Source organism: Rhipicephalus sanguineus, chromosome 7, assembly GCF_013339695.2.
Source record: "Rhipicephalus sanguineus isolate Rsan-2018 chromosome 7, BIME_Rsan_1.4, whole genome shotgun sequence".
NCBI lineage: Eukaryota > Metazoa > Arthropoda > Arachnida > Ixodida > Ixodidae > Rhipicephalus > Rhipicephalus sanguineus.
In genome coordinates, this window is record NC_051182.1 from 150,022,654 (window position 1) to 150,049,781 (window position 27,128).

The window sequence follows — 27,128 nt, forward strand, 5'->3', positions numbered from 1 at the left end:
AGACGTAACAACTGCGAGAGTTGTTAGTTCGTGCTTGCTCTGTGCATGCCTGTGTGTTCTTTTCGAGCGTCCTTCTTCGTGCCTCAGCGGCGCGCTGCAAGTATTGAGCTGCTTCTCGTTCTTCGTGTGTCATTTCGATTTCTTGATATCGCATTCATTGCTTCGCCCTTGCGGCGAAAGTGTGACTTTTTACCTTTCTTTCTCTCCATTTACCATTTTTGGTCTGGGGTACAACCACGACCACAATCAAACAATCCCAACTTGCAAGCTTCCAACATTTTAAATACCAGGTGACTTACTGTCACGAGCTGCTAATGTCGCGTGACATACTGCACTCACGTGCGGCCTGTCGCACCTGCCATTGATGTCACTCGCAGTGGAAACGAGGCCAATGCATATCGAACCACTGTTCATAACTTTAAAACTTCATATCAACAATTCATGGCCAATACCCAAGTGTGAGTATGGGCTATGTGTAGAGGCACATCATCATCATCATCATCATCACTGTACGAGCCGGGCTCGCGTGCGAGCGTTCTCAAGGTGACGTGGTTTGGTCGAGGGAAGCATTCGGCGGTCTTCGAGGTGGGGGTAGTACACGTGAGAAGTACCAGCCTGAGTCCGAAAATGAGCGAGCCGCCAACAGCGAAGGAAATTGCCGAGGTAACGCCGCGTTCGGATGCCACCGAAGGTAGGAAGAGTGTGCATGTTTTCTTCCATCGCAATTTCGAAGCCGAAAACGGGGGCCGCATTCTAAGACGATCACTATCGGCGACAGTGTTACTTTGGTGAGATTTCACGAGATAGGCGCCGGGCGTCGGCGTCTATGAGCGACAATGTTGCCAGCCCGCCTCCTTAACACGATTGACGCAGTGCATACCGCTGTGACGCGTGGGCGGCCGAATGCATAACATTCAGTAAGAGTGAAATCCTCGTGTAATCTAGCAAGAGTGACAACGTCGCCGAAAGCGATCGTCCCAGTACACGGTCCCGGTCTACAGAACATAGCCGATTTAACCAAGCCATTGGGTTTTCGGTTCCTTATAAATGGGCAAGTGTTGAACTACACCAACTGATTAACTATTTGAAATGCATCATGATTAACTGTAGCCTTGAGGCAAACCCAATATCCCACTACTTCAGTGACACGGCAGAACAACCGAAAGAGGCTCCTCAGTCCAGTGGCATCGCGTTGACGAGAGCTCTTGGGTTCGGCAAAGCAACAGAAGAAGAGATCGTCTCGTCAAAATGCCGGTAGCCGACTGAGGCATCCTATTCACTTGCTATCCCGTATGTTATGTCCGCGCACGCGCCTTCCTAATATAATACCTCGGATCCTGGCGTCTTACATAGTCTTATCTATGAAATATAGCCATGAGCACGTAGGCACACCAACAGAAACACCATGGTTTTGCAGTCGCTGACATGCAAAGACGTTTCGGGACTCGTACAATTTCCTTTATTATACTCCCGAAACGTTTCTGCATGTTCTTTGACCCTTTGTCAGTAGCCGCAACGTCGTCACCATCATCACCATCGTGTATACCTGACCAGACGGTTTTCGTCAAACTGACTGTACCATGGTGTCAGCAGTGAAGAAATCAGCAACAGCAAGGACGGCCAATTGGTTGCCTGGAGCGGGGTTGATCTGCAAATAATATACTTTCTTTATTTTTGTACCCTCGTAAATTAGGGCAATTAAGCAGTTAAATATGTTGTCCTCTAATGAAGCGAGGAGCGCCAAAACGCCTATCGTCTGAGTTACCTGATGAATTGCTTTTTATCGGAGGCTTATAACCTAATTCACGTGTTGCGTATTGTACTGATATTAAAGCCCGGTGTAGCTTAGAAATGCGCCTGTACCTTGTCTTTCCTTTCTGTTTGCTTCTGAAGTGCGCGCAGTGATTTCGCTATCATGCAGACTGTATATGGGCGGCAAAAAAGTCAGTTTCACCGCAAGGGCGAAGCAATGAATGCGATAGCAACAAATTGTAGTGTTACACGAAGTGAGGCTGTCAGCTAACTGTTTTGTATCCGATCTCACGTAACTACAAAATGCTGGTGTAAGAGAATACGACCGCTCCAAGGAGAGATGCTCTCCGCATAATCACTTCGCGTTGATAGCGCAGCAGGTAGAAGGGCCGGCATACGAGCCGCCCGCTGTGATGGCCGTCGAGTAGCGCGCGCGCCAGCGATCGCGACCACGCCCTTAGATTCAAAGTTCAAAGTAGTGGCGGCTCGAGCGACAACCCCCCCTCTCCCCCCGCTCTTCACCTCGCGTCTTTTTTTATGGTCGTTAAAGACGGGCGGGGCGTTTCCTGCCTGCTTCGACGGCAAGCCTCACGAGCGGGGTGACGTTATCGCATACACCCTCCGAGCGACGGAAATGGGCCGGCTCGTTTGATCTCTGCTTCGGCCGCGTTCGTCGCCCCCGCTCGCACGCTTTAGCCCGCGGTAGAACATACGATGCGAAGGGGGGATCTTATCAATTTGGACTTCATACTGGAAGGACATGACAGGCGACGGCAACGGCAAAAACCCGTCGAGAATGTCCATATAATTGTTATCGCAATAAAAGCTGAATATTCCCGCTGCTTCCAGGGAGCCTTGAATTTTGATTTCCGGCCTGTTCTCGAACGCGCTAACAACATGTACTGTGCAGTTCGGCCGAATATTCACAAATTGTTGGGACATTCAACGTTTTTTCAGACCTGTGGTCTCTGAACTTTTGACGCCGACTGTACAAACTGCGACATCTGTATAACGCAATATGACCTATACTTGGTGTTACGCGTGTAGAAAGAAAGAGCAAGGCAGTGAAAGGCAGGGAGGTTAACCAGAAGAAAATTATCCGGTTTGCTACCCTGCACTGAGGAACGGGGGACAGAAAGGTAAGGAACGGAAAAATAAGAGAAAGGGTTAAAATATACAAAGGAAGAAAACGCACACACATTCAAGAACGGGAGCGTCATAGTCGTTCAGCGAGGCCGGTTGATCGCAGAAACTTCAGCAGCGTCTTCGTCGCTTTCTGGTTGGAAGCTCGAAGGTTCCGGCACTGTGAAATCGGGTTACTCGGAAAGCGGCCGGTCATCGCGGCGTGCTAACGTTGTTGAGAGCTGTTGTCTCTGCATAAATGATGTGATGTTCTTTCGTGGTGTGTCTTTAAAGGGGGGGGGGATAGGTTTGTCGTTCGCACTTTAACGAACGCATCCGATTCGCCGCACAAACCACACTCTGATGCCATTCCTGTCCCGATGTTTTTCCTACCCTTAGGCGTCGGCCAGATGACAACCTTTTCAGTGGCGTTGATGATGTTAACCGCCGCCCTCGGTGCTGGACTCCTGCATTTCCCTGCAGCCTACAATATCGCGGGAGGCATCCTCATGGCCACGGTCTTGCAGCTGGTGAGCGCTTCTGGGTGCCTTACAGGGCGGGGTGAAGCTTAGACCTGTTAAACTCTGGGGACATCAAAATGTGGTCGCCGCGGTCAGGATCGAATCCCAGAACTCAGCAGGTCAACACCATAGCCAAAGAACTTCCACGGTGGTCATATACGTAAGAGTCGCAAACAGTGGTTGAACAGGAAGCGCTGTGGAGGGACGCTATCGAGCCAAACGAGGGGGCCTGTCTTTACTGCAGAACAAGTTTTCAAACGTTTATTGCCTAAATGTTTGCCCCCTCCGAGCAGTCATTGCCCTTGCGAATACCAGCTTTCTTGTTGACACGTTCGCTCCAGTAACATGCCTCGTTCGACCCGTGTTTACCACTTCGTCTCCGTCTTTCTGTAAAGCTATGCTTTGTTTAGCTTCTAACATAAAAACTGGCATAAAATAATTATATCTCATCTTTCAACATGGATGACAGAAGCGTTATTTAATTAGCAGAGTAGTGCCAACTCGTTCTTAGACGCGTGCATGTCTACTGTATGCAGACAGACAGACAAATAACTTTAATGAAATCTTGAGGGACTAGCCGTCGAGGACCCGCTGGGGCCCCCACTGCTATAAAAAATGCTACGCTCACTTCAAATGACCCGATTGCAGCCAGGTACGGATAGAATGACCACATCATTAGGCCACTGTGTTCACACGCTGCGGTGGCATCGGTTAACATATTATTCCTGAGCAACGATTTCACGGCTTTGATACTCTGCCGAGGCCTAATGCAATCGGGGCAGAATAATGCAAGGACCATGCACTGATATTTTTCGGTGGCCATAAAGGATTTCTGGTGGTCGAAAGTGTGCCGCAGAACTTCACTGCTGCGTCTTTTACGAGCTGCAATTCAGATGTAAAGCCTCATAGGCGTACAAACCTCGCCGATCGACAGACACATTTTCACGTCATCTGACAATCTGAAGCACGCGGCTTCACAGCAAATCTGATCTCTCCCGCTAGCATGCGTGTAGTTCACAAACCGAACGCCTTCGTTATTCAAGTTGGCTTCTGTACCGGGAGAGATATGACACGCAAATGATCTTCCACTTGTCGCGATGGGGCACCATGCCATTCACGACCATTGCTCGCGTGCTTACAGAATATCGCCTATACACAACCCCTGCGCTATGATCTGGTGCCGACTCCTGGTGTCCTGGTCAGTCCTGGTTAGCTCAGATGGTGGAGCGACCACCCCGGAAAGGCGTTGTATTTTTCGTCAGCTAGGAAACTTTCTTTCTACAAACGTGTCGATGACACTCTTTTCCTCTCATAAGTTTTTGTGTATGAAGGACGCGCGTATAGCACGTGACAGACACATAGGGCCTATCGTCGACCCCTCTCGCAACTCCCAACTTCTTGGCAAGAATAACAAACCAAATCTATGTAACCTGATTTCCCCGTATATCTTATACTTTATTCATCCTTGTAGGCGGTCACCATTTCCTAGAGGGCCCTATGTCCCGTGCCCTACCCGTTATTTCGACTCGACGAACCATTGCTGTTGCCTCGAGGTAATTTAAACTCCACGACAGTTTGTTGTTTGGTTCTTCATTTCCCAGGAACATCAATCAATAAATGCGCCCTTTCTTGAAGCGAGCCCGAGCGTCAAAGTACGAAGGGCACACAGAACTATATTTTGGCCGGCTGCAGGAACTGCGTACTTGTCAATATGCTATAGTTTATTATTAGTTGCGCTCAGCGTGCGTCCACGCTTCACGCATCGTGTCTGCGTGCTGAGTCGCTGCCGTCCGTCAATTCTAGATCCTGGCGGTTTCCATCGGAGGTACTGTTCTGACCTTGGCATTTTGTGCCGATGTCAAAAACGACCGCACTTACCAAGGCATCGTGCTGTCCATGTGTGGGACGAAATGGCGCTACGCGTCGGCGGCGTCCGTCTTGCTGTTCTGCTACGGCATCTGCGTAGTCTACTTGATAGTCATTGGTGATCAGTACGACCGCAGTAAGTATTTTTCGGTTTCCGGCTCGGCACGCAACCACACTTTGTCGAAAAATGACCAGTGAAGGCGTTGCAATACTCTCCATGTCGGGATGGGCACTATAGGGCGACGTCCTGAGCACCCCAAGTACAAAAAGGGGACAAATAAATATTGCTTTACCTGCTAAAAAATTGAAGCATTTGTAAAGCTCCTCCAGGAACTTCAAGCTATACGTTTTGAATGTTGTGCTGCATACTATTCTGTAGGAAAGATTACATTTAAGGGCTCGTTTTCAAGGGCTCTATAAAGTGGTTGGGGCGATGAACGCCGCCGTAGCTCAGTGATGGAGCATCCGACGCGTTAATCGAAGGTCGCATGTTCGGTCCCTGCCGGCGGCGAGTTATCTTTTCGTCCACCCTACTTTCTGCACATTTATATCCCAATTATTACAAATAACATCCCCTAGACTTTCCTTGGCATTACTGTCTGTTAGTTCTCTTTAATACTACGGTGTAACGGTATTTATGCAAAAATGAAAAGAAAACATATCAAACTAAAATCGTGCCGCGATACTCAACCATCTTGGGATTCCCCATGCAGTGCTCCCTGAAGGTGACTGACGTCACAAACTCTTTGCAGACTTAACGTGCAGCACTTCATGAAAAGGAAATCTTGATTACGCCATCCAAGCTTTATCTCCTTTATTCAGCATGATCTATTGCTGGCGGTACATACGTCGTACATAGTCTGCGCGTTTGTCTTTGTATTGTTTTCTGTGCTGCTTTCCCACTGACCCTTTTACAGATAATTTACCACCTAGACCAATTACTGCTGATTTTATTTAAAAACCCATCTATTTACTCTATTTTGCGCGGTGGGAACGTGAAGAGTACTGTATGCATAGGCGTGCGCACAGGGAGGGGGGGGGGCACCTAGTAACCTAAGAGAGGGGGGGGCGCAAAGTTTGCCCCATCATTTGACTTAATTGGGGGGGGGGGAGCTGCTGCGATGACTGCGCCCCCCCCCCCCCCCTGAAGGGGAACCCTGCGCAAGCCTGTGACTGTATGCGTATGTATTTCCCCTCTAACCACTACTCTCTTTAACGCCTTTGGGGCGTGAGAGTAGAGTCTTGAGTTTTCTAGTCTTGAAGTAAATCAATAAAAAAGTAAGAGTTGGCCTTACGCGGAATATGTTCCTTCAGCGTGAATGCGTGCTTCATGGTGCATTTCCATTCCCGCCTGCTTCGTCAAGTGTTCGCTTCGCTTCATGGACCAGACTTCTGCCACACGTGGTACATGGCCCGCGAGTTCACCATCACGCTCACTGCTGTCGCCATCGTGCTGCCTTTGAGCATGCTCCAGCACATAGAGTTCCTCAAGTGCGCCAGGTACGCCCGACTTGTGCGTTTAAGCGAGATTCCAGCATTTTTATTCTCTTGCGTCGTGTTTGCGCGTCACTTATTTGTTATTATAGCAAGCAAGTGAAAAATAAAACGTGGACACACTTAAAAACAAACTAGAACAGTTGCACAGCAATGTCCCGTTGCATATTCGAATACTGTCTACTGCAAACAGCGGTCACATATTGCTTTCTTAACTTCTTTGTGCCCTGTCATGTTATTTAATGCGGCGAGCAAATCTTCGTAGTGTTGCTCTTTTCAGGGGTAAGCGAATCGTATTCGGTGCTAGAGTTACGTGTCAGCTATTACCCGTTTTGTGCGTACATCAGGTAACTAATGGGGCAATTTAGTAGTTGTATAGTTTCCTTAGTAGCCCCGCGAGTTTCAACTAACTTGAACCAAACTTCATAAGAGTGCTTTTGGATCTCGGAGTATTTTGGACAGACGGACAGACAATGAACTTTATTTGATCCTGAGGAGCTTTCGCGGGAACCCCTATCGGGGACGGAGTTTTTTTTTTCTCCCGCATTTGGCTTCGCGTGCACGCCCGTGTTTGCTCAGTATTTGGATTTTGTGTGACTTCGAAATATGAAGCAACGCCGCTAATTGTTTCCGCGACTCTACTGTAGCGTTTTCGAGTGTTTTTATAGCAAACGACGGCCACCACGCTGGCTGCGTAGAAACAAAGCAGCACTCAGGGCTACCTTTGTCGAATTTATTCGCGCAATTACGCCGTCACTTCCCTTCGAGGCACAATTCGTGAAAATATCGCATTAAAGATTTTCAAGTGTCAATGGCGTTTAATTCTTACAGTTCTAACTTAATTCTTGCAGTTAGCTTCAAAGTTTGTTTCCTGAATTCTTGAGAATAGTTAAAATGGCGTGTAGCAAACACCCTTTGGTCAAACAGGCAAGAATTATCTTTCAATCCATAAACTGAACATCATTGCAGATCGCAAAAAAAAGCTCTGTTTTCTTTAGCTTTTTATATCCTATATCGAGCGATATAAAAGGGCACACGTATATTGATTTCAAGGTATTCATTTAGAAGGGGTTTACAGCGCACATATATTTAGGAAAAGGGACAGGCAGTGTGCTGCGTCAACATTTGTGAGCGGTAAATGCCTCCTAAATGGATGTTTAGCCACCTTGCCGGACTCCAACTCTCAAATGCTCGCAAGGGTGCGAGCGGCGATACAAGAATACCCGGCATAAGATCGTTTGCTAAGGCGATTGTAAACAAAAAGAGCTTGTTCTTACAAGTTAACACGTCAGATTCGAATTCGCACATCCCGAGTAATCGTTGCTTAAACAGAAATACGATGTTTCCTCTCATGAGTCTCAAATCGAGCTGACCCAGTCCATACACGACCATGTTCGCATGTCTGTCTGCAAAGGGGTTGAGCGCGTGAGCCCATGTCTTGTAGGCAAGTTGACTGAACAACCTCCTAGCATTTAGATGGACCCGACGATCGAATTCCTGTAAGCGCAGAATCTAGTACAACATTTAGTTGACATGTCAGGCTCTGTCATCAGTGTCCTCGAGCGCGGTTGCACTGTCTATAACAACTGTGCTACACATTACAGCAGCCTGGGCTTAGTGGCCGTGGTCTACCCTTGCGTCTTGACGGGCATCGAGTACTACACCGTACCTCGGCCAGACGATTTGTACATCAAGGTGTGGTACGTACTCGGTGAACTTTTTTTGTTTGTTTTTTTTTTGCAGTCACCCCTCTCGCACTTTTTTTTTTCTATAGTGGGGTACACGAATAATCAACTCATACACCTCTTTCATTCTTCAGGCCCACAAGCGCACGTGACGTTTTCCTCAGCGCTCCCGTGTTTTGCTTCGCCTACCAGGTGTGTCATTGTTGCAAGTTAGCGCTGATGGATTGTTGCCAAGATTCTTTTGTCGAACGTGTATTGCAAGATGGCGCCGGAAGAGTCGATGTCGACTCTTGGGGTATGGTGGCTAGATGGGGAGGTGTGCGAAACGGCGCGCCGTGGAGAGAGCGGACCTTCAGGACGCTGCGGCGGCGCTGCTGTTGGCACGGAGATGCGAAAGACGCGCGACCGGTCGCCTCCGCTGCGAATAGCGGACTTCGCACGCTCTGTAATCGAGCTATCTGCCAGAAATTTGTAAGATCATTGGCAGCGCGCATGTCGTACAGTTCATCTTCCACTAAATACACTTTCACCTCGAAATCATGCGAGGTAAAAAAACATACGGTCGCCTTCTTCTCCGTGTGTTAGACAACGGTGAAACCAGGGTGGTTTGAACCCTGCCGTAACTTTCAATTTCGCATGAGTATATATACACGCACGGACCAGTGGCGTAGCAGGGGGTGGCACACCGGGCCCGTGCCCCCCCCCCCCCTTCGAATTTCTTTCTGCCATGGGATACGAAGCACAAAATGACGCTCGACCACATCGATCTGCCTGCCCGGTACGCACATCATTCAAGGAGGTGCCTCCCCTCCTGGCACGGACAAGGGTGCTTGAACACCCCTACCCACCCCGGGAAAGGTTGTCTAACACCAGTGGCGTAGCCACTGGTGTTAGACAAGCTGGTTCTGTGCACTAGGGCTGTTCCTTGAAAATATTATAACAGGGCGAGAACCGCTTACTAGGGCTGTTCCTTGAAAATATTATAACAGGGCGAGAACAAGCGGTGAGTGCATACAATTATCATAAAATTAAGTTCTGGCAAGGATTGGCTGCCATACCTTTCAAAGTACACAACGAGCAACATGTTCGCTTGGAAGAGCTCAGGACAGGGCCATGCTTAAAATGAACATTTATTCAAAAATCTATAAATCTTTAGCAAAGTACAAGTACATAACATGAAAAAAAATATTTACAAATTCACATAATGCACAAAATTTTAACTGGTACAACTGGAATAATATAGCAAAACATCACATTTATGAGGTAAGACTTCACGTTCGCAGTAAGGAATGTTGAATGCTTCTGGGCAGCAGAACTTCTTAATTATCAACTATTCGAGTTCACATAAAATAAGGCAAAATGGAACTTCATATTTATACAAACACTGAAATGTTCACAAGATAAATGCGTCCCATCATGTTGTTCGCCTCATCTTAAGGTGCTTCATTTTGTCTCTTTTAGCCTGTCTTGATGCGTTCTCATCTGCCACTAGAAAATGAAGCCTAGTTATGACATAAAACCTGATCACTTCATTTGTGACCTATACATTGTGCTGTGCGTAGCCAACCGTGTTAAGCTTGTTAATAGAGAGGCAGGAGATGAGATCTCATATGCTGTTGCTCTTCAGCTTGTTAAAGCTAAAGCACTGCGTAAAGGCATCTTCCATTTTCAAGACCAGCTCAGTGCTTGTGAAGGGTACATCAGTCCTCCTCTATCCATGTGATTTGTTAAACATGACTATCTTGGACGCGGGCCCTGGCTGTCCCCTTGTAGCAACAACTCTGCACAGTCACCACATTTGGTTTTCTTTAGCATCCTTCGAGATACATACCCAGAAACATAGTATGTTACACGCGAGTCACTTTTTTCCCCAACCAAATCACGGTGGAATGGAATGGCATCACATGCATTTAACATCTCATGGACCTCATTGAGCTGCCATACATCTAAAAGATCATCAAGCTTGTTTTGCACAAATTTTAGGCCGCAACTGTTGCTCGGACCCAAAAGGCTAATTAACAGGCCCTCTGAAACATTGCCACGCGAGGGAGACCGTGCCAAGGTCTGAAAACTGAGGCAACCATTCGACGCTGCTGTTTTCCTTTTCGGTTGGAGCTTCTTCGTAAGGTACGACGGAACATTCGGGAAAACAGTCCGTATGGCGTCGGGAGTCAGGCAGGGACGGTCTCGGCAAATTTGCACGGTTTCACCATTGATCACATGTTTGTACATCCGAACGATAAATCGCTCATCTAAATGCGCTTCGCAAACGACACAGTTTTTCTCCAGTGACTTGTCTGCACGCGGGATCAAGCGCTCCCAAGCCTTGCTTCGTTCGTCGTCTTCAGGAGCGGTGAAAAGGGACGCCTTTTTACCTTGCTTTCTGGCGGAAACATACCCAGAAGTGCATCCTGGAGCAAAGCAGTGTCTCTGTCTCTTTTCAATCACCATAGCTGTAACGAGCACGGCCACATTGCAAAAAGAAATCACTGAAGGCAGCGGCAGCACGGCAGCATTTCGCTAAAACATACGTGTTCCCCGATGCACCACGAGCATGAAGGCATCTGGATGGATGGATGCTATTGATGTAGTCGGGGGTCTGCCCAGAGGACCGGAGCCAGCCAAAGTCCCGGGGAGATGTCGAGGAGAGGAGCCTGTGAGGTTGACAGGAGTGTTTATTTACATTTTATACAGGTTCAAGGTAGCGTGCTACTTCAATGTTTCTGGTAGCATGCCTCGAGCGTGTCTGCGCTCGTGTTTTAAAGTCCACGTCTTCCCAGGATCCCTTGCTGGGGAAACAATGGAACCCAGGATTGTCCAATCAAAATGTGCTCTTCACCTCCGCCCTCGATATGGGAGGGTGAAACACCGCCTTCTTCCCAACCCAGGGAAAGCGGGAGAGGCACGCCCAGTTCGTACCATGGCGAGGGAGAAAACACTGCACAAACACTGCACCAGGCGCATGACACAGCGCAGCGCGAAGATGTTGGGTTCTAGGTAGAAATCAATTCCGTAATCCGTTGCAATGAGGAGTCAACGGCGCCACGCAGACCCCGACTTGTAGAAACAGCGGTAATATGCACCACCGAGAACGTGGGAAATGCATCCCCAGACTGTTCTCAGTCGCTTGGCTCATTGTCCGCGGCACTCCGACGAACAGAGACGTACCGAGATAACCACCCTTTTTAAGCCGTTTTGACTGTAAACAGCCTTTCATAGGTCGCCAGTCGGTCGGGCAAGTTCCAAGGGTTCTACGAGGAGAGGCGGCTGCGCCGCAAAATTCCAAGTACGGCTTGCTTTGTTGTCGTTTTTGGGTTCACCTCTGGGAGCGCTGTCCAGCAACTGTCTCACGTCTAAGCGGCGCCATGTCAGGGAGGTCGATCACAACAGCTCGTCCACCGCCACAAGAGGTCTCGAAGGGAATGCAGCACCAAAGCACTCCGCAGAGACCGTAGGCTTCCTCCTTTGAATTCGTTGACGTAGGCGGAACCCCATCTTTGGACCTGGACAAAGGCTTGCAAGCGCCGGAAATGAACCAAGCAAAACCCGAGGAACAACAAACGGAGAGCACTCAACTGACCTCGAGCAATGCCAGGTTATATTCTCAGATAAAAATTCCCTCAAAATTTACCATCGTACCTTTTTTCGTGAAAATCATGAATCAGATGATAAAGCCAAGAAGCACAGACCTACTATGTGCGAAGAAAATCAACTGCCTAACGTTTGGTATAATTTCTCAGAGAAAGTCACAGCCTTTAAAGCACTCAGCTGCTACGGACGACACGAAAACGAAAAGGAGGGATTTATGAAAAGAGTAAAAGATGCAAGATATATAAAAGAAGGACACAGGGTGCAAGGGGCGTAAAACTGATTTGGCATTACACTGGAAAGCCACGGCTGAGCCCATCAGCGTTGCCATTATCGCGCCCTTTTTTGTACCTTACATCAAAGGCGTGTTCCTGCAGTGCAAGGCTCCAGCGAAGCAACCTGCCGTTCTTTGCAGACATGTTACGCAGCCAGGTCAATGGGCAATGGTCAGTTTCTATGAGGAACCGCGACCCTGCCAAATAGCACTGCAGTTTTTGCACAGCCCATACTAAACAGGCGCATTCTTTCTCCGATGTGCTGTACGCCCGCTCACGCTCCGTTAGCTTTCGGCTCACGAATAATACCGGATGCTCTTCATCATTATCGCTCTTCTGACTGAGCACTGCACCCATCCCCCGGTCACTTGCGTCACACTGCAGAATGAACGGGCGTTCATAGACTGGAGCTCTTAAGAGCGGTTTGTCGATCAGCGCTTGTTTGAGCGTGACGAACGACTTTTCTTTTTCCTCATTCCACGCTACCCTCACCGGCTCATTCTTTCGCAGACTGTCGGTGAGAGGGCTAGCGATATCGGAAAAGTTGCGGATGTAGTGCTGGTAATAGCCAGTTAACCCTAAGAACGAACGAACGTCAGTCTTAGTTAGGGGCCTTGGATACTCTGAAATCGCTGCTACTTTTATCTCAGGGGGACGCCTGTATCCGCGGCCAACAACGTGGCCCAAGTAACTGACCTCAGCTTTACCTAGTTGGCATTTCTCGCCTTTAAGTGTTAAGCCGGCAGCGCGCAATCGTCCGAGAACATCCCTGAGGTGACCCAAGTGTTCTTCCCAGGTGCGAGAAAAGACAGCGATATCGTCTAAATAGGGAAGCGCATAAGCTTGCGTGCCTTTCAAGACGCGATCCATTAGTCGGGAGAAACAGAACGGTGCGTTCTTCAAGCCGAATGTAAGGACAAGGGGTCGAAACGTACCCATGGGTGAGGTAAACGCGGCATATCGACTAGCTCGCTCGGTCAACGGCACCTGCCAGTAGCCCCTAGTCAAGTCCAGTGTAGAAACATATTCCGCACTGCTAATTGTTTCCACTCGTTCCTCCAGATTAGGGATTGGGTAATTCTGATCGCGCGTAATGGCGTTTAGACGGCGATAGTCAATGCAAGGTCTTGGGTTTTTCCCTGGAGCCTCTACCAGTATGAGCGGCGACGCATACTCACTGTCTGACGGAACAATCAATCCCAATTCTAACATGCGTTGCAGCTCGCTTTCTAAAATTTCTCTTTGTCTAGGGGAAACTCGGTACGGTCTGCATTGGACTGGCTCATTCGACGTCAGCTCAATATCATGCTCGATCAAGCTAGTCTTTCCCGGCCGGTCGGCGAAACATTCCTCAAATTCCCATAGAAGCTCTTTCAGCTGACTCTGCTGATCTGCGTTAAGATCAGAGTCCTGCGTTATCTTTTCTAAGACCTTGTCAAGAGGAACTGCAGATGGGGGACTCGGGTAGCCAAACTCAGTTTCCACTTCCTCGGGCACGTTTAGAACGAGCTGAACTATAGCTTCGCGCCTTCTATAAGGCTTCATCAAGTTCGTGTGATATATTCTCAACTCCTTGCGCCTGCCAGGTAGCCTAACTACATAGTTTGTGTCTGACAGCTTTGTTACAACTTCAGCTGGTCCTTCCCACAGAACGTCTAGTTTGTTCTTTCGTGAAGCTGTTAATAGAAGTACCTTGTCGCCCTCACGAAAGACCCGTTTTCTCGCATTTCTGTCATAGTACAACTTTGCTTTGCTCTGCGCGGCTTTCATGTTTGCCTCCACCAGTTCTTGACAGGATTGCAGACGCTGCAGTAGTTCCAGTACGTACTGGACCACTGTTGGGTTCTCTTCACGCCCTTCCCATGCCTCACGCACCATCTGAAGGGGTGAACGAAGCGACCTCCCGTAGACAAGTTCCGCAGGGCTGAACCCTGTGGTTTCATGAGGTACTGACCTCAAGGCAAACATAGTGGCTGGCAAACAGGCCTCCCAATCCTTCTTTTGTTCGTAGCACAGTGCTCGCAACACTCTTTTTAAGACGGCATGCCATGCTTCAACACTATTGCTCTGCGGATGCCTTACGGAACTGTGTATGATGTTAATGCCACATCTCTCTAGGAAAGTAGTCGTAAGAGCACTTGTAAAAACACTTCCCTGGTCACTTTGCAACTCGGCTGGGAAGCCTATTCGGGAAAACACTGAAAGCAAAGCCTCGACTACTTCGACTGAATTTACCTCTTTCAGCGGTATGGCCTCCGGAAACTTTGTGGCAGGACAGAGCATCGTTAATATATACTTGTAGCCTGAACTAGTTGTGGGAAGGGGTCCTACTACATCAACCACCAAGCGCCTGAATGGTTCGGTTATTACAGGCACCAGTTTCATAGGGGCTTTTCGAGTTTCGTGCGGCTTCCCAATCCTCTGACACGCTTCACATGTTTCAACATGATTCTTAACGTCCCGGAAGCACCCGGGCCAGTAAAATTCCCTTAGTAGCCTATCTTTAGTCTTCTTTACTCCCAAATGGCAGGCCCAGCCTTTGCCGTGGGACAAGTTGAGAATTTGGTCTCTATACTTCGAGGGAAGAACTAGCTGGTCATACTGAACCCCTTTCTTATCTTTGTACTGACGGTACAACACCCCTCTACGTCGTTGGAAGCTAACGTTTTTCTTCGCCACCCCCTTCTCGAGTAGTTCACTTAAGCTCCGAAGCGAGGAGTCACTTTCCTGTTCCGCAACTATTTGGTCTCTATCCACTTTTAAGAGATCTAAAAAACCTTCCGAATGCGGCAATACCAAGGCACTTTCTTGTTGCTCTGCAGTCATTGTTTCCCGAGACTCTAAGACTTCGTCACCCTCACACTGATCGCGACAATCTACTTGCGCATCACTTGAGCTTTCTTCTCCCTGAAGCTCGTTGCGCTTCATCTCAGCTGCGATCTCCCGAGCTTTCGAACGCGTCAGGGCTAGTACTGTATGGTCACTGAAACAGAGGCCCTTGTTTCTCAAAAGCATATCAGACCGATTTGAAAAAAGGTAGGGATAATGCTTCGGTAGGTTCTGTGACACGGCGGCCTCCGTCACGAGCAGTCCGAAGGGTCCCTCAACCTCGACGCGTGCTATCGGCAGGCATACACTGTTTTCCTCGACTACTTGCCGGATCCACGCGCACTCGCCAGTGAAATTTTCAGGTTTTACATAGGAGGGATGTACAATGTCCATAGTTGCGGCAGAGTCGCGCAGTACCTGACACGGCTTTCCGTTGACCGTTAGCTCGTAAAGGTAGGGCTTTAATAGCTCTAAGCTATCATCGCTGCTGTCCGAGAAAGAGAAAACAGCTTTGGGCTTTCGGCAGCCTGTTGAGACGTGACCAGGCTCATTGCACCTGTAACAAACGATTGGCCTTTTAGCTTCAAACGCCCTCTCCTTCTTTTTGTCGTTTTTCAAGCCACTTGCGGCGGTTTCAGTCTCGGCAGCTGCCCCTTTCTGTGGCTCTCCCTTCACGGTTTCGGTGCCCCTATTTTGAAAGGGTTGCTTCCTGTCGTCTCTGCGAAATTGTGACAAAGGCTTAGTGCGCGCTCTTTCGGACTCACGACGTGCAGTGAACTCATCCGCTAACTCTGCCGCCCGTTCCATGTCCCCATCGCCTATTCTGTCCTGTACCCACAGGCGCATTTCGGGGCTTAGTGAACTGTAGAACTGTTCCAGGCATATAACCTCAACTACCCTGTCGTGGTTTCCAAAAGCGTTCTCCCCCTTCAGCCACTGAACTAAGTCAGCATTGAGTTTGTAGCTGAATTCCTGAAACGACTCATTCGATCTCTTAGCTGCTTCCCGAAAACGGCGGCGGAAGGCGTCGGCGGAAAGACGGTATTTCTTCAACAAGGCGGTTTTTACTTTATCGTAGTCACCGGCATCCTCTTTCTTTAGCCTCGCAATTATTGCGGCCGCTTCGCAAGGGAGAACACTCAGAAGCCTCTGCGGCCAACTGTCACGTAGAAATTCATGGCTTTCACAGAGCCTTTCAAAATTTACTAGAAACAGGCCCATGTCGTCATTGACCTTATAAGGTTCCATGAGATCTTTCATTTTTTCGGCTGCAGGTCTCCCGTTATTCGAGTTATTGGTTGCCTGTGACTCTTGCAAAGCTAAACGCCTTGATTCATTTTTCCTGTCCTCGTCGGCCCTTCTCTGGTTTTCCTCGGCCTCCCTTTGCCTCCCTTCAATAACTTCCCAACACTCCTCAATCTCATCATCCTCCGCACCACATTGCTGAATTGCCCTGATCAGCTGCGGCTTTCTCTCTCCTCTCTCCACCTCGATTCCCAGCTCTTCACACAGTAGCAAGAGGTCTGGTTTCTTTAGCTTCTTTACCAATTCCATGGTCTCCACGAGTTAGGACTTTCTTTCTTGTCGTAATGTTAGGTTGCGAATCAGCGAAGCCTACACATACGTTAAAGTTACTGCCGGTTTAGAATATGAAAGCTAAAATTTGGTGAATAGCTGTGACGTATGGTAGCGGTACAACGAACCCTATACGCACAGAAGATTACACACTGTTTTAGAAAACTTCAAAAGCTAAAACCTGGCAAAACTCAAAGAAAGTCAAGCACTCACCATATCGTTGAGGCCCGAGTCAAGCATGGGACATCCCGTCGCTGCCAACCAGTTGATGTAGTCGGGGGTCTGCCCAGAGGACCGGAGCCAGCCAAAGTCCCGGGGAGATGTCGAGGAGAGGAGCCTGTGAGGTTGACAGGAGTGTTTATTTACATTTTATACAGGTTCAAGGTAGCGTGCTACTTCAATGTTTCTGGTAGCATGCCTCGAGCGTGTCTGCGCTCGTGTTTTAAAGTCCACGTCTTCCCAGGATCCCTTGCTGGGGAAACAATGGAACCCAGGATTGTCCAATCAAATGTGCTCTTCACCTCCGCCCTCGATATGGGAGGGTGAAACACCGCCTTCTTCCCAACCCAGGGAAAGCGGGAGAGGCACGCCCAGTTCGTACCATGGCGAGGGAGAAAACACTGCACAAACACTGCACCAGGCGCATGACACAGCGCAGCGCGAAGATGTTGGGTTCTAGGTAGAAATCAATTCCGTAATCCGTTGCAATGAGGAGTCAACGGCGCCACGCAGACCCCGACTTGTAGAAACAGCGGTAATATGCACCACCGAGAACGTGGGAAATGCATCCCCAGACTGTTCTCAGTCGCTTGGCTCATTGTCCGCGGCACTCCGACGAACAGAGACGTACCGAGATAACCACCCTTTTTAAGCCGTTTTGACTGTAAACAGCCTTTCATAGGTCGCCAGTCGGTCGGGCAAGTTCCAAGGGTTCTACGAGGAGAGGCGGCTGCGCCGCAAAATTCCAAGTACGGCTTGCTTTGTTGTCGTTTTTGGGTTCACCTCTGGGAGCGCTGTCCAGCAACTGTCTCACGTCTAAGCGGCGCCATGTCAGGGAGGTCGATCACAACACTATGAGCGTCCCCTTTAAAACGGGGCGGTGACATGTCTGCCACCAGGCTCGAAGAAAAAAAAAACTTCCTTGTTTCATGTTGGCCTAATACCTTATCTACATTGATTAAATCTATGTTATTATACCAAAAAAATATAAATTCACGGTCCATCTCTCTGCCTCTTAAGGCAGAATGACCTTATTTTTCCCCATTATTTATTTTTGTTCTTTATCTCTACTTTTCTGCCACCAATACTCTAACCGTCTCTTACTTATTTCTATCGCGGTCGGGTGCAGCTTTCCATTGTTGTCCCTAAAACCCAAGGCTTCATGTATACTCGTGCCCACACGTATACCTGGGTGAATATCGCCACATTCAATCAGTACATGTTCCATCGTTTCCTTAGTTCCCCCGCAGCATTTACATTGTTCTTCTTCGTTACTGAATCTCGCTTTATAACTACGCGTTCTAAGGCAGCCCGACCTTGCTTCAAACAGTAAAGCGCTTCCCCTTGAATTATCATAAAACCTTTCCCTCCTTATTTCGTTTTTTCCCTTTCGGTAGTTACTCAGAGCCGGCTTCTTTTCCATCGCTGCCATCCAATAAGTCCTCTCCGCCTCTCTGACCTTCCGCTTAATGCTCCTTGTTGCCATATCGCCCGCACTGCTAGCCGTATATTTACTGGTGAGCCTCCTAGTTCTTTTTCTCCACTGCGTGTCAACGCTTTTTCTATACAAATACCTGAAAACCTTCTCTGCCCATCTACTGTTCTTCATTTTCCTCAGCCTCTCTTCGAATCTCATTTTGCTCTGAGCTTCCCTCACTTCAAAGCCTGTCCATCCCATATCACCCTTTACAGTCTCATTTGTCGTCCTCCCGTGAGCGCCCAACGCGAGGCTGCCCACCGTCCTTTGATTTACATCCATTCCTGATTGTACCTCTGACTTCATGCACACCACTGAGTTCCCAAATGTAAGCCCCGGGACCATCACACCCTTCCACAGCCCTCGAAGCACCTCGTACCTATTGTATCCCCATAAAGCTCTGTGCTTCATAATTGCAGCATTCCTCTTTCCCTTTGCTACCGATGCTTTCTCTTGTACCTCCATATATCTATCCCCCTCGTTTACCCATACTCCGAGGTACTTGTACTCGCTTACCCTCGGTATTTTTTGGCCCTGTATAAAGACCACATGGTCTTCGTGATCATTGAATACCATCAATCCACATTTTGTTGCACTAAATCCTAGTCCTAGAGCCTCACATTCCCTCCCGCATATATCTGCCAGTCGCTGTATATCATCTTGACTGTCCGCAAATAAGACAATATCATCAGCATAAAATAGACCTGGAAGCTTCTGCTCAACCATCGTGCCGACCTGCTTGTGTGACAAATTAAATCCAATGTTGCTACCTTCTAGCGCTTTTTCCATCCTCACCATGTACAGCATGAATAACAGCGGGGACAAAGGACATCCCTGTCTCAGCCCCTTGCTAATTTCAACGCTGTCCTTGCTACTTATTCCTTCCCATTCTATACAAACTGTATTTTCTCGGTATATTTCCCTCAAAAGCTGTATACAGTCGTCACCTATGCCCACTTCTTTCAGTATATCCCACAAAATTTCCTGATTCCCACAAAATCTCCGTGGCGACAAGCGCGCCACCTAGCAGCGTCATGGAGCACTGGCGTGCCTTGCGCGCCTCCTCTCGCAGCGCAGGCTGCCCGATGCTGACACCTCCCCATCTAGCCACCATACTTGGGGGGAGGGGAGACTTGCAACACTTTTTGAGCATTGTCAGAAAACGCTGCCGGCCGCTAGTCGAGGCTCCTGAGAACACGCGAGCCAAACACATAGCGCGCAGCACGCTGCCAGGAATATACACTTAATTCTCAAAGTCATCTAGAAATCACCCGCTCTTCTCTCGACGAATGATGCCATAAACCCAAAGGCCACGGCCATTTGCCGATTTGAGCATCGTGAGCTGCATATAGTTACCGCGGCCGCCGCGGGATATCGCGACGTACCCGCACGCTCGCTCGAGATCACACAGAAGGTATAAGCCGCGCGTTTGCAGAAAAAATAAAAGAAAAGAAATTGCTCAATTTCATGACGAGCGCTGACGAGTGTAACGTAGCTTCTTGTCCCCTTGCCGTACCCCGTCTGCGTAGCTCTCCGCGTGCTCGTTGGTATACGACCTGCAACTGCGCTAGTACTTCACGGATTCTAAATATTTTTGCGTCAGTCTATTCGTGAGGCAATACACTCCCTTAATGAAGCCATTCGATGATTACTTGGGAAAAGTGTTGCAGGTTCCCTTTAAGCTCTGTTTTGCACGCCTTGTGAAGTCATTAAGAAAAAAAAGCGCCCAGATATTCTGCGGCTTTCATGCCCAACATCGATAGCGATACTGTCGTATCCCAAAAGTTGTCAGTATGCGAAAAGCGCCGAAAAGGTGGCGATGTGGAGAGAGTATAGTTTATTCGAGGTCGGCCTCGGCTACAGTTTGCCCTGGCCTACCTCTCTCCACGGGGGAAGGAGGACGTGGAAGAAAGAATGCTATGAATGGCGGTTATGAGGTAACGTATATACAAGTCCACGCTGTGGCAACTCCTGGCTGTCTGAACAGCGTGCGGCGTATGAATTAAACCTAACTCCAGGCTGCTTTCTTACTTTATCATCTTCTATATATGTCTTGTGCATTTCAAGAACTTTCGTCTTTTATTTTCAGAAAACGAAACACATCATTAGTATTCAGTTGCACAGAACTTCCACATGTTGAATAGATTACGGCTCACTGCAGCTACATCGCGAGAAAAAGGTCGCTAACACGACACCTGATGTCGATTAGTCACGTAGGCCATCGTTCTAAAGTCAAACTGGTGTATGCAGTACTTAAGTAATGAAGAAGTTTTTCCTCAGGAGACAACCTCTCATATCGATCGGTTATTTATTTATTTATTTTTATTATTTATTTATTATTTATTTATTTATTTATTTATTTATTTATTTATTTATTTATTTATTTATTTATTTATTTATTTATTTATTTATTTATTTATATTGACCGCAAATAGCACGCGCTGGCCTCTCGAAAATGTTAAGCTTTTGGATGGCTAAAAAGGTGACGCTGGAAAAAATAATCCTTATAAGTATGGCATATGCACATCGACCGGGTAATCCCCAGCTAATTCCGTCACAGACGATAGCGGCGCAAGTCAGTCACTGCTTTATTGGAGAATATACTTCAGATTGTGATACACGCAGCACCAATGTAGATTAACGAAAAACCTTCGTCAAAATTATGCAGTCCAGACTGCGTGTGAGTGAAACTGACAACAGCCTCATTATATGACACGGTTGGCAGACACAGCGCTCCAAACCCATGGATAGAAAATCTCGTGTTTTACGTCCCAAAACCGCGATATGTTTATGCGGCATGCAGTTATGGACAACTCCGGATCAATTTGCACCGCCAAACCCATGTACACAAAAAAGATACCGAAGTAATCTGCTTCCCGCCCTCCAGGCTCCAAAGGCGTTTTGATGCGACACAAATATTATAGTACGTCAACAAGGCCTTCAAAAGGCTCCTGTCACGCTTTTTGTTTTGTTTTCAGACGTCCTTCTCTTTTTGAATGTTGCCTGCTACCTCAAATTCGGTCCCGATTGCCCCATGCGCCGACTCTGTTAGTTACGACGCTATTTATTGTGCGTTGATTATAGCTCCGTACCTTCACTTACTGTGTGACCAGCACATGTAAATAAACGTGTAATAAAAGTAAACTGATACTAAAAAAAGAAAAAGGAGTGATATTGAGTTAGGGCGGTCGACTGGACTGCTTGGGAATTCACGATCTTAGGTTTACTGACTTCTATCGTCGTCCCTGTTTTTCATCTTCGCTGTAAACCTGAGATCATGATATTGAGTATTTTACTTTCATCCTATTTGTTTAGCCGCGTAAAGTGTGTGCCCACGCGTCCACTAAAAGACGAAAGCGGTTGGCACGCTTTGCAGAGCCACGAGGTGGTGATTTCAGCCTACGCAGCCATGCGCCAGCGCTCGATGAGGAACATGGCTCAGGCGATCGCAATATGCATGGCCATCCTCTTCGTCATCTACTCCACGGTGGGCTGCTTCGGCTACCTGACCTACGGTGCATCCGTGCGGCCCGATATCATGGAGATGTTCGACGCCAAACAGGCTTGGGTACTCATCGGCCTGGTGGCGCTCATATTGAAGATGGCCTTCACCTACCCACTCCTGGCGCTTTGTGCAAGGTGTCGTTCGCCACCCAGTGGCTCTCCTGATATGCTGTGCATTGCAGATGCGCGCCTAAGGTCATTGGAATAGAAATATATGTTTATTTTCAGCACGCATAGGTTGCAGCCTTAAAGAAGGCAAGTCCGCTCCAGCACACGCACCCTGTTTACGAATTTCACAGCGCAAGCTTCCGTTTCCGCTAACTCCTGCCGCTTTTTAAGGGGAGGAGGGGGCGGGGAAGGGGCTGGCTTGGGCGTTGGGCTGGGGGCTGCATAATACTGCCTCGCGGTGCCGCAGGTTGGCGACCCCTGGTTTAAGCTAATTGTTACAAAAACATGGTTGATCCCTCCGTCATAGGATTCGGAATAACACGAAAGTAAAGCGTGCCCTTACAGAAGTCGCTGAATGTTTACTGTACATTGACATAAGAGAGTTTGCGCAATGTATATTGATGTCTGGCAGCTATGGCACCGTTTAACGCGTATTCACCGACTTTGATGATAAGTGATAGATCTCCATCCCGACGACTGACGTCCATGTTAAATGATTAAACAAACCCTTGTGGTAGCTGTATTAGTTAACGGTGAAAGCGCAATCAGAGAACGAGGTGTGATAGCCAGAAGAGCATCGCATATTGGACGCAGAACTTGGACGCCATCCTGCGGCATGTGAAAATTACACCATCTCCCGTTAAAGGGGACCATGATGCGATGCGAAGCCGGAGCACTTGCACGATCGCGTTCCGTTGGCGTTCGTTGGGCATGCTACCGACCTCGCGTCGTGGAACGCGAAGAGGGACGCTACGCGCGTCATATCTTCCATCTAGCCTGGCCGTTAATTCTCACAGGGCGAGCGGGGAACGCGGTCGACAGGCGGGCGAGAGGGGGGCAGCGTAGGAGAGGCGAGAGAAGGGGAGGGGACGCGCATGCGCTCGAGCTCATCGCGGCGTTGCGGAGGAGAGAATTTCGGCATGTCTAGCCCGCGTTTCAGAGGAAGAGTGGAAAGGGGGAGGGGAGATGTAAAGGGGAGAGGGAATGTGGAGAGGGGATGGGGAGAGAAAAGTGGAGAGGCAAAGGGAGAGGGGTAGGGGAGAGGTGTGTGGAGAGGGTATGCGCATGCGCAGTAAGGGTGGTCACGCCGCACACCACCACCACCACCACCGGATTGAGCTCCGCCTTAAGATACTTCGCATCTAAAATGTGATTGAAAACCACGGCCGGACTAGAGGGAAATGCAAAGCGCGTCGTGCTGCCCCGGTAGCCCGGCCGCGGTTTTTGTCGGGGCGAGCGCGTGAGCGGGGAACGCGGTGTTGCAGCCAGGTGAGGCAGGCGCGTGTCGCAGACTTATTTTTGGTTTGGATTAGCGTGATGCTATGAGCGAGGCCGACGTTATTACGACGCTCTGGCTAATTCGCCACCTCGCGGTGTTTTAAACATTGACAAAATTGAACTTATATTGAAAACGCGCCGAATGGGACGGACGTGGAATGCGTTGCAGGTGCTAATCGCGGAGGCCACAGTAATGACGAATTACTTTACTGTACCGCTCCCAAAGGGCAACACCACCCCGCCGACCGGGAAAGTGGTAGATATAAAAGGCGCGTTTGTAAAGCCTCTAGAGCCTGTAACCGTGGCGCAGTGGGTAGCGTGCCTGCATCTGTTGTTGCGGATCGAGCGGTCGTTGGTTCGATGCCTGTTGACGGAACTTTTTTTCTTTGTCACCTGATCGTGTAAATTTTTTCGACATCATTTCCGTGACGGAAATACGTCACTGAAGTCTTGGTGGACCCCGGCATAAAACACTTTCGTGTTAAAAAAGAGTTAAAATAGCAGCCGAAGACATGTCGCATGACCCTTACACAGTAGCCAGAAATTCTATTACAAGTGTGGATTTGTAATATGCAAACCAAATTGGATAACAAATTAGAGACATGGTGAAGAGTAAGACGTCAGTCGTCATCCTATAGTATTCGTTTGAAGGTGCAGTTAAAATATTTTCCCAAGAGATGAAGGATATCGAGAAAGCATATCATACGATTAGGACAACCATAACGAACGCAACTTCGCGTTTTGCCTTGTTCGTAATTATTGTGCCGCTGTTTCGCTGGCATAGGAACGTGCCACTAAGCGTGCATTGATGAGGAATTTTCTCATAGGAAATGTGGCTGCAGCCAATGTTTCCACAATGGGACAAGCAAGTACAGCCTTAATTATCGACACGTTGATCTCAGTCGCAATCCCTGTTCGAAGATTTCTTGTCACTTCAAGCCTCTTCCCCCAGACTGTCGTCCAATTGCGGCACGCCAGCACCTTGGCTCGCAAAGATGCGTCTGTTGTGCGCTGCTAGGCTCATTTCTCCGTACTTTACGTATGAGCATTTCCTGTTAACTGTTGACGAGGGACAAAGCAGGAAATTATGTAAGCATGTATTGACCATTTGTTATAAGAATGCCCGAAAGAGCAGCCGAATACATTACACATACACGGCCCTAAACAATGGCCAGAGCTGATAAAAATAGCTCTGTGCTGTTAACAGCCCACGACTGACAAAAAAAGAAAGACTAGATGTGTTTGCAGCATGTATAAACAGAAAGGGAACAGACAATGAAGATATATTATGCACAGCGGTGGCATAACGGGAAATCTTAGTCGCGTGAATACTGGAAACCGTATTGTTTTAATAAAGCCAACGAATGACGTCTTGCGCAATATTCCTTGCAGGGATGCAATCGAAGAGCTGTACCTGCAGCTACGCGGAGGTCCACCCGAAAACCGGAAGGAAGAGCACGCCCGCAAGACGAAGGTCAGCCTCGCCTGGTTCGCGACCACCGTGGGTGTCGCCATATTGCCTTTGGACATCGGTGTGGCCATCAAGTTCCTTGGATGCCTGTCCGCGCTCAACGTATTTCTGTTTCCCGGTAAGCCCGGGGGATGCAATGAGTTGCCGCGAAGGAAAAGATGCAGCGCCGCAGCTGTAGCCACTGGGGCGTGGCGATACAGTTATCCATTACGCTAACGAGTCCCGAGTCACATTGCCCAAACCCAAGAAGAGCTTACTTGTGTGCCACAGAGCAGAGACATAGCCTCTTCTCTCCGCCTCCCCCCCCCCCTCTCTCTCTCTCTTAATGTACGTACATCGGAATTTCAGTCCATATTGTTGTTCCCTGTAGCCTTCGTGAATGAGAGAGTCCTTTGCGAACCGAACCTGATATTCCGCGTGTATTTTCTTTTCCTGGAAAACTCAAAGAAGAGCATTGCAGTGTAAAACTTCTTCGCAGCGAAGACAGGCGATAAGCATTTGTAGATGAGGACACGCGCTGAAGCTGGGGAATTGAGGCTACGTACGCAAAACACAAACCGTATCAGTTGCTGTAGGAACACCGATACTATGCGATCTCTTTGTATTTCCGTACCTCAGTATCCGACGAAATAGTGGTTTTCCGTGTATTGACCCTCAACCCCTGTCCCTAGAAAGAAAGCAAAAAAGAACTAATTTACACATATTGCTTCGTTTTTTCGATGCAGTGCTTAGGCTAAGTTTCATTCCTTGGAGAAAATTCTCCCTCCTCCAGCTGTTCTCCCTGTTTGTGCAATGTATGCAGTGATGTTTTGTCCTTCCCTTTTTGCGGCACGTCCCCCTCAGGCCCCGTGCCTGCTCTGACGAAAGACTTCGCTCTGTTTCCGCATTTAGGTATGTGCCTCCTGGGCTACACCCAGCTGAAGGGCTCCTCGACCACCTACCGGCACTGGCTCATGCTTCTCGGCGCCCTCATGGTGTTTGTGGGGGCCGTCCTATTCCTCGTGGTTTTTCTGCATGTCCTGCTCGTCGACCTCGTCTCGGGACAAGTCAACCACCTCTGCTCCTGACAGCGACCAATCGACATATTTCTCCTCCGCTAGTATCTATGCAATAACAATTTGGCGGTGTGCGTTCGGAGTTCTCTATTTATAAGCCGGTGTGTGCCTGAATGTAGTGCCGAAATAAACACGCTCTGTCGTGTATGCACTGCGAATGTCATGCACTGTTATACTATGCATATACGCGGGCATAGGCTGTCTTTTTATTACTATACGCCTCACTATTACGAATGTACAGTCGCGCTCAATATTACTTGCAACACGGGAGCGCGTGGCCTCACGTGTTCAAAGAATGCGCATGGCTTCAACTTGTTTTCATTTCAGCAACTAAGTGAAAATTTTCTTATTTGGAATCATCTCCGAGTGCGAGAGCAGTGTTTAGTTATTACTACGAAACAGCGCCTCGGCCCTACGGTGATGACGTTTTGGCCGCGCATTTACCGTGCTTCTTCACCGCTCCGATAGTGTGACCCTAGCGCCGCTCTGACTAATGCTAACATTCGACTGGGCGCCGCCACGCTCTGACTCAGACTGCAACGACACCTGGGAAGCTCGGGATCGGTAACGGAGAAAGCTTGTCCGAGCCGAACGTACAGCGTCTCGCTGGAGAAACCAGACACCGAAAGCGGAAGTACGTAATTCGAGACGTAAAAACCTTGCGAAACTGCTAATGTGCTGATAAACCACATAAGAAAAAACAAAGTATTGTACTTTTGTTTTCTTTTTTTTAGTTTATGCGCTAAGCTAGTTGTTTTATGGTGGCTATTAGTTTCGTCTGGTTTCGTCCGGTTCGTGTTGAAAACAAAAGAAACATGGCGGGCCGTTCGGTCCGCTTGAAAGTCGTCGTAAAGCGTCGTCGTCGGCTTCCATGACAGAAAGAAGCACCGATGGCATGGCTAAAGCCTTCGCGTACCGTTTCTTCAGGCATGCTTCGTGTAGCGTGCGTCCTTGACGTTGCGAAGCAGCGTGCTGTAGAACACGGACGGCGCTCGCGCAGAACTTCTGCTACAAACATCGCAGCGGATGACGCACTGACGGTAATCGCCAAATTCACGTGACCGGAGCTGTGCCAGATCTCGGTCGCGCTCCGACTTCAATACTTCAATGTGAAGCGCCTGAGAGTGCTCTGAGATGGAGCGTGGTGCTCTGAAAGAACCGGCCGAACGTATTCAGAGCGCTCGATTTCGACCAGCCGAACGTGACGCGCGTCGCGAGAGCGCTCTGGAGCGCTGTTGCGACGGGGCTC

General features: G+C 48.6%; 1 protein-coding gene across 1 annotated transcript; it reads left to right on the forward strand.

Annotated features, from left to right (window-relative positions):
* Positions 1-626: 626 nt before the first annotated feature.
* On the forward strand, positions 627-25,891 carry LOC119399142 (putative sodium-coupled neutral amino acid transporter 7). Its single transcript, XM_037665958.2, has 9 exons — positions 627-691; positions 3,274-3,404; positions 5,199-5,397; positions 6,650-6,761; positions 8,360-8,455; positions 8,575-8,632; positions 21,780-22,102; positions 24,746-24,942; positions 25,716-25,891. Exons 1-9 carry the CDS (start codon positions 628-630, stop codon positions 25,889-25,891), a joined length of 1,356 nt encoding a protein of 451 aa, XP_037521886.2. The 5' UTR covers position 627.
* Positions 25,892-27,128: the final 1,237 nt, after the last annotated feature.

Excerpts from the sequence above, each read along its gene's own strand:
- LOC119399142 (XM_037665958.2), top strand. The coding sequence starts at position 628 with ATGAGCGAGCCGCCAACAGCGAAGGAAATTGCCGAGGTAACGCCGCGT. Across the intron at positions 692-3,273 it reads GCGTTCGGATGCCACCGAAG|GCGTCGGCCAGATGACAACC; the intron begins GTAGGAAGAGTG and ends TCCTACCCTTAG. Across the intron at positions 8,456-8,574 it reads GATTTGTACATCAAGGTGTG|GCCCACAAGCGCACGTGACG; the intron begins GTACGTACTCGG and ends TTCATTCTTCAG.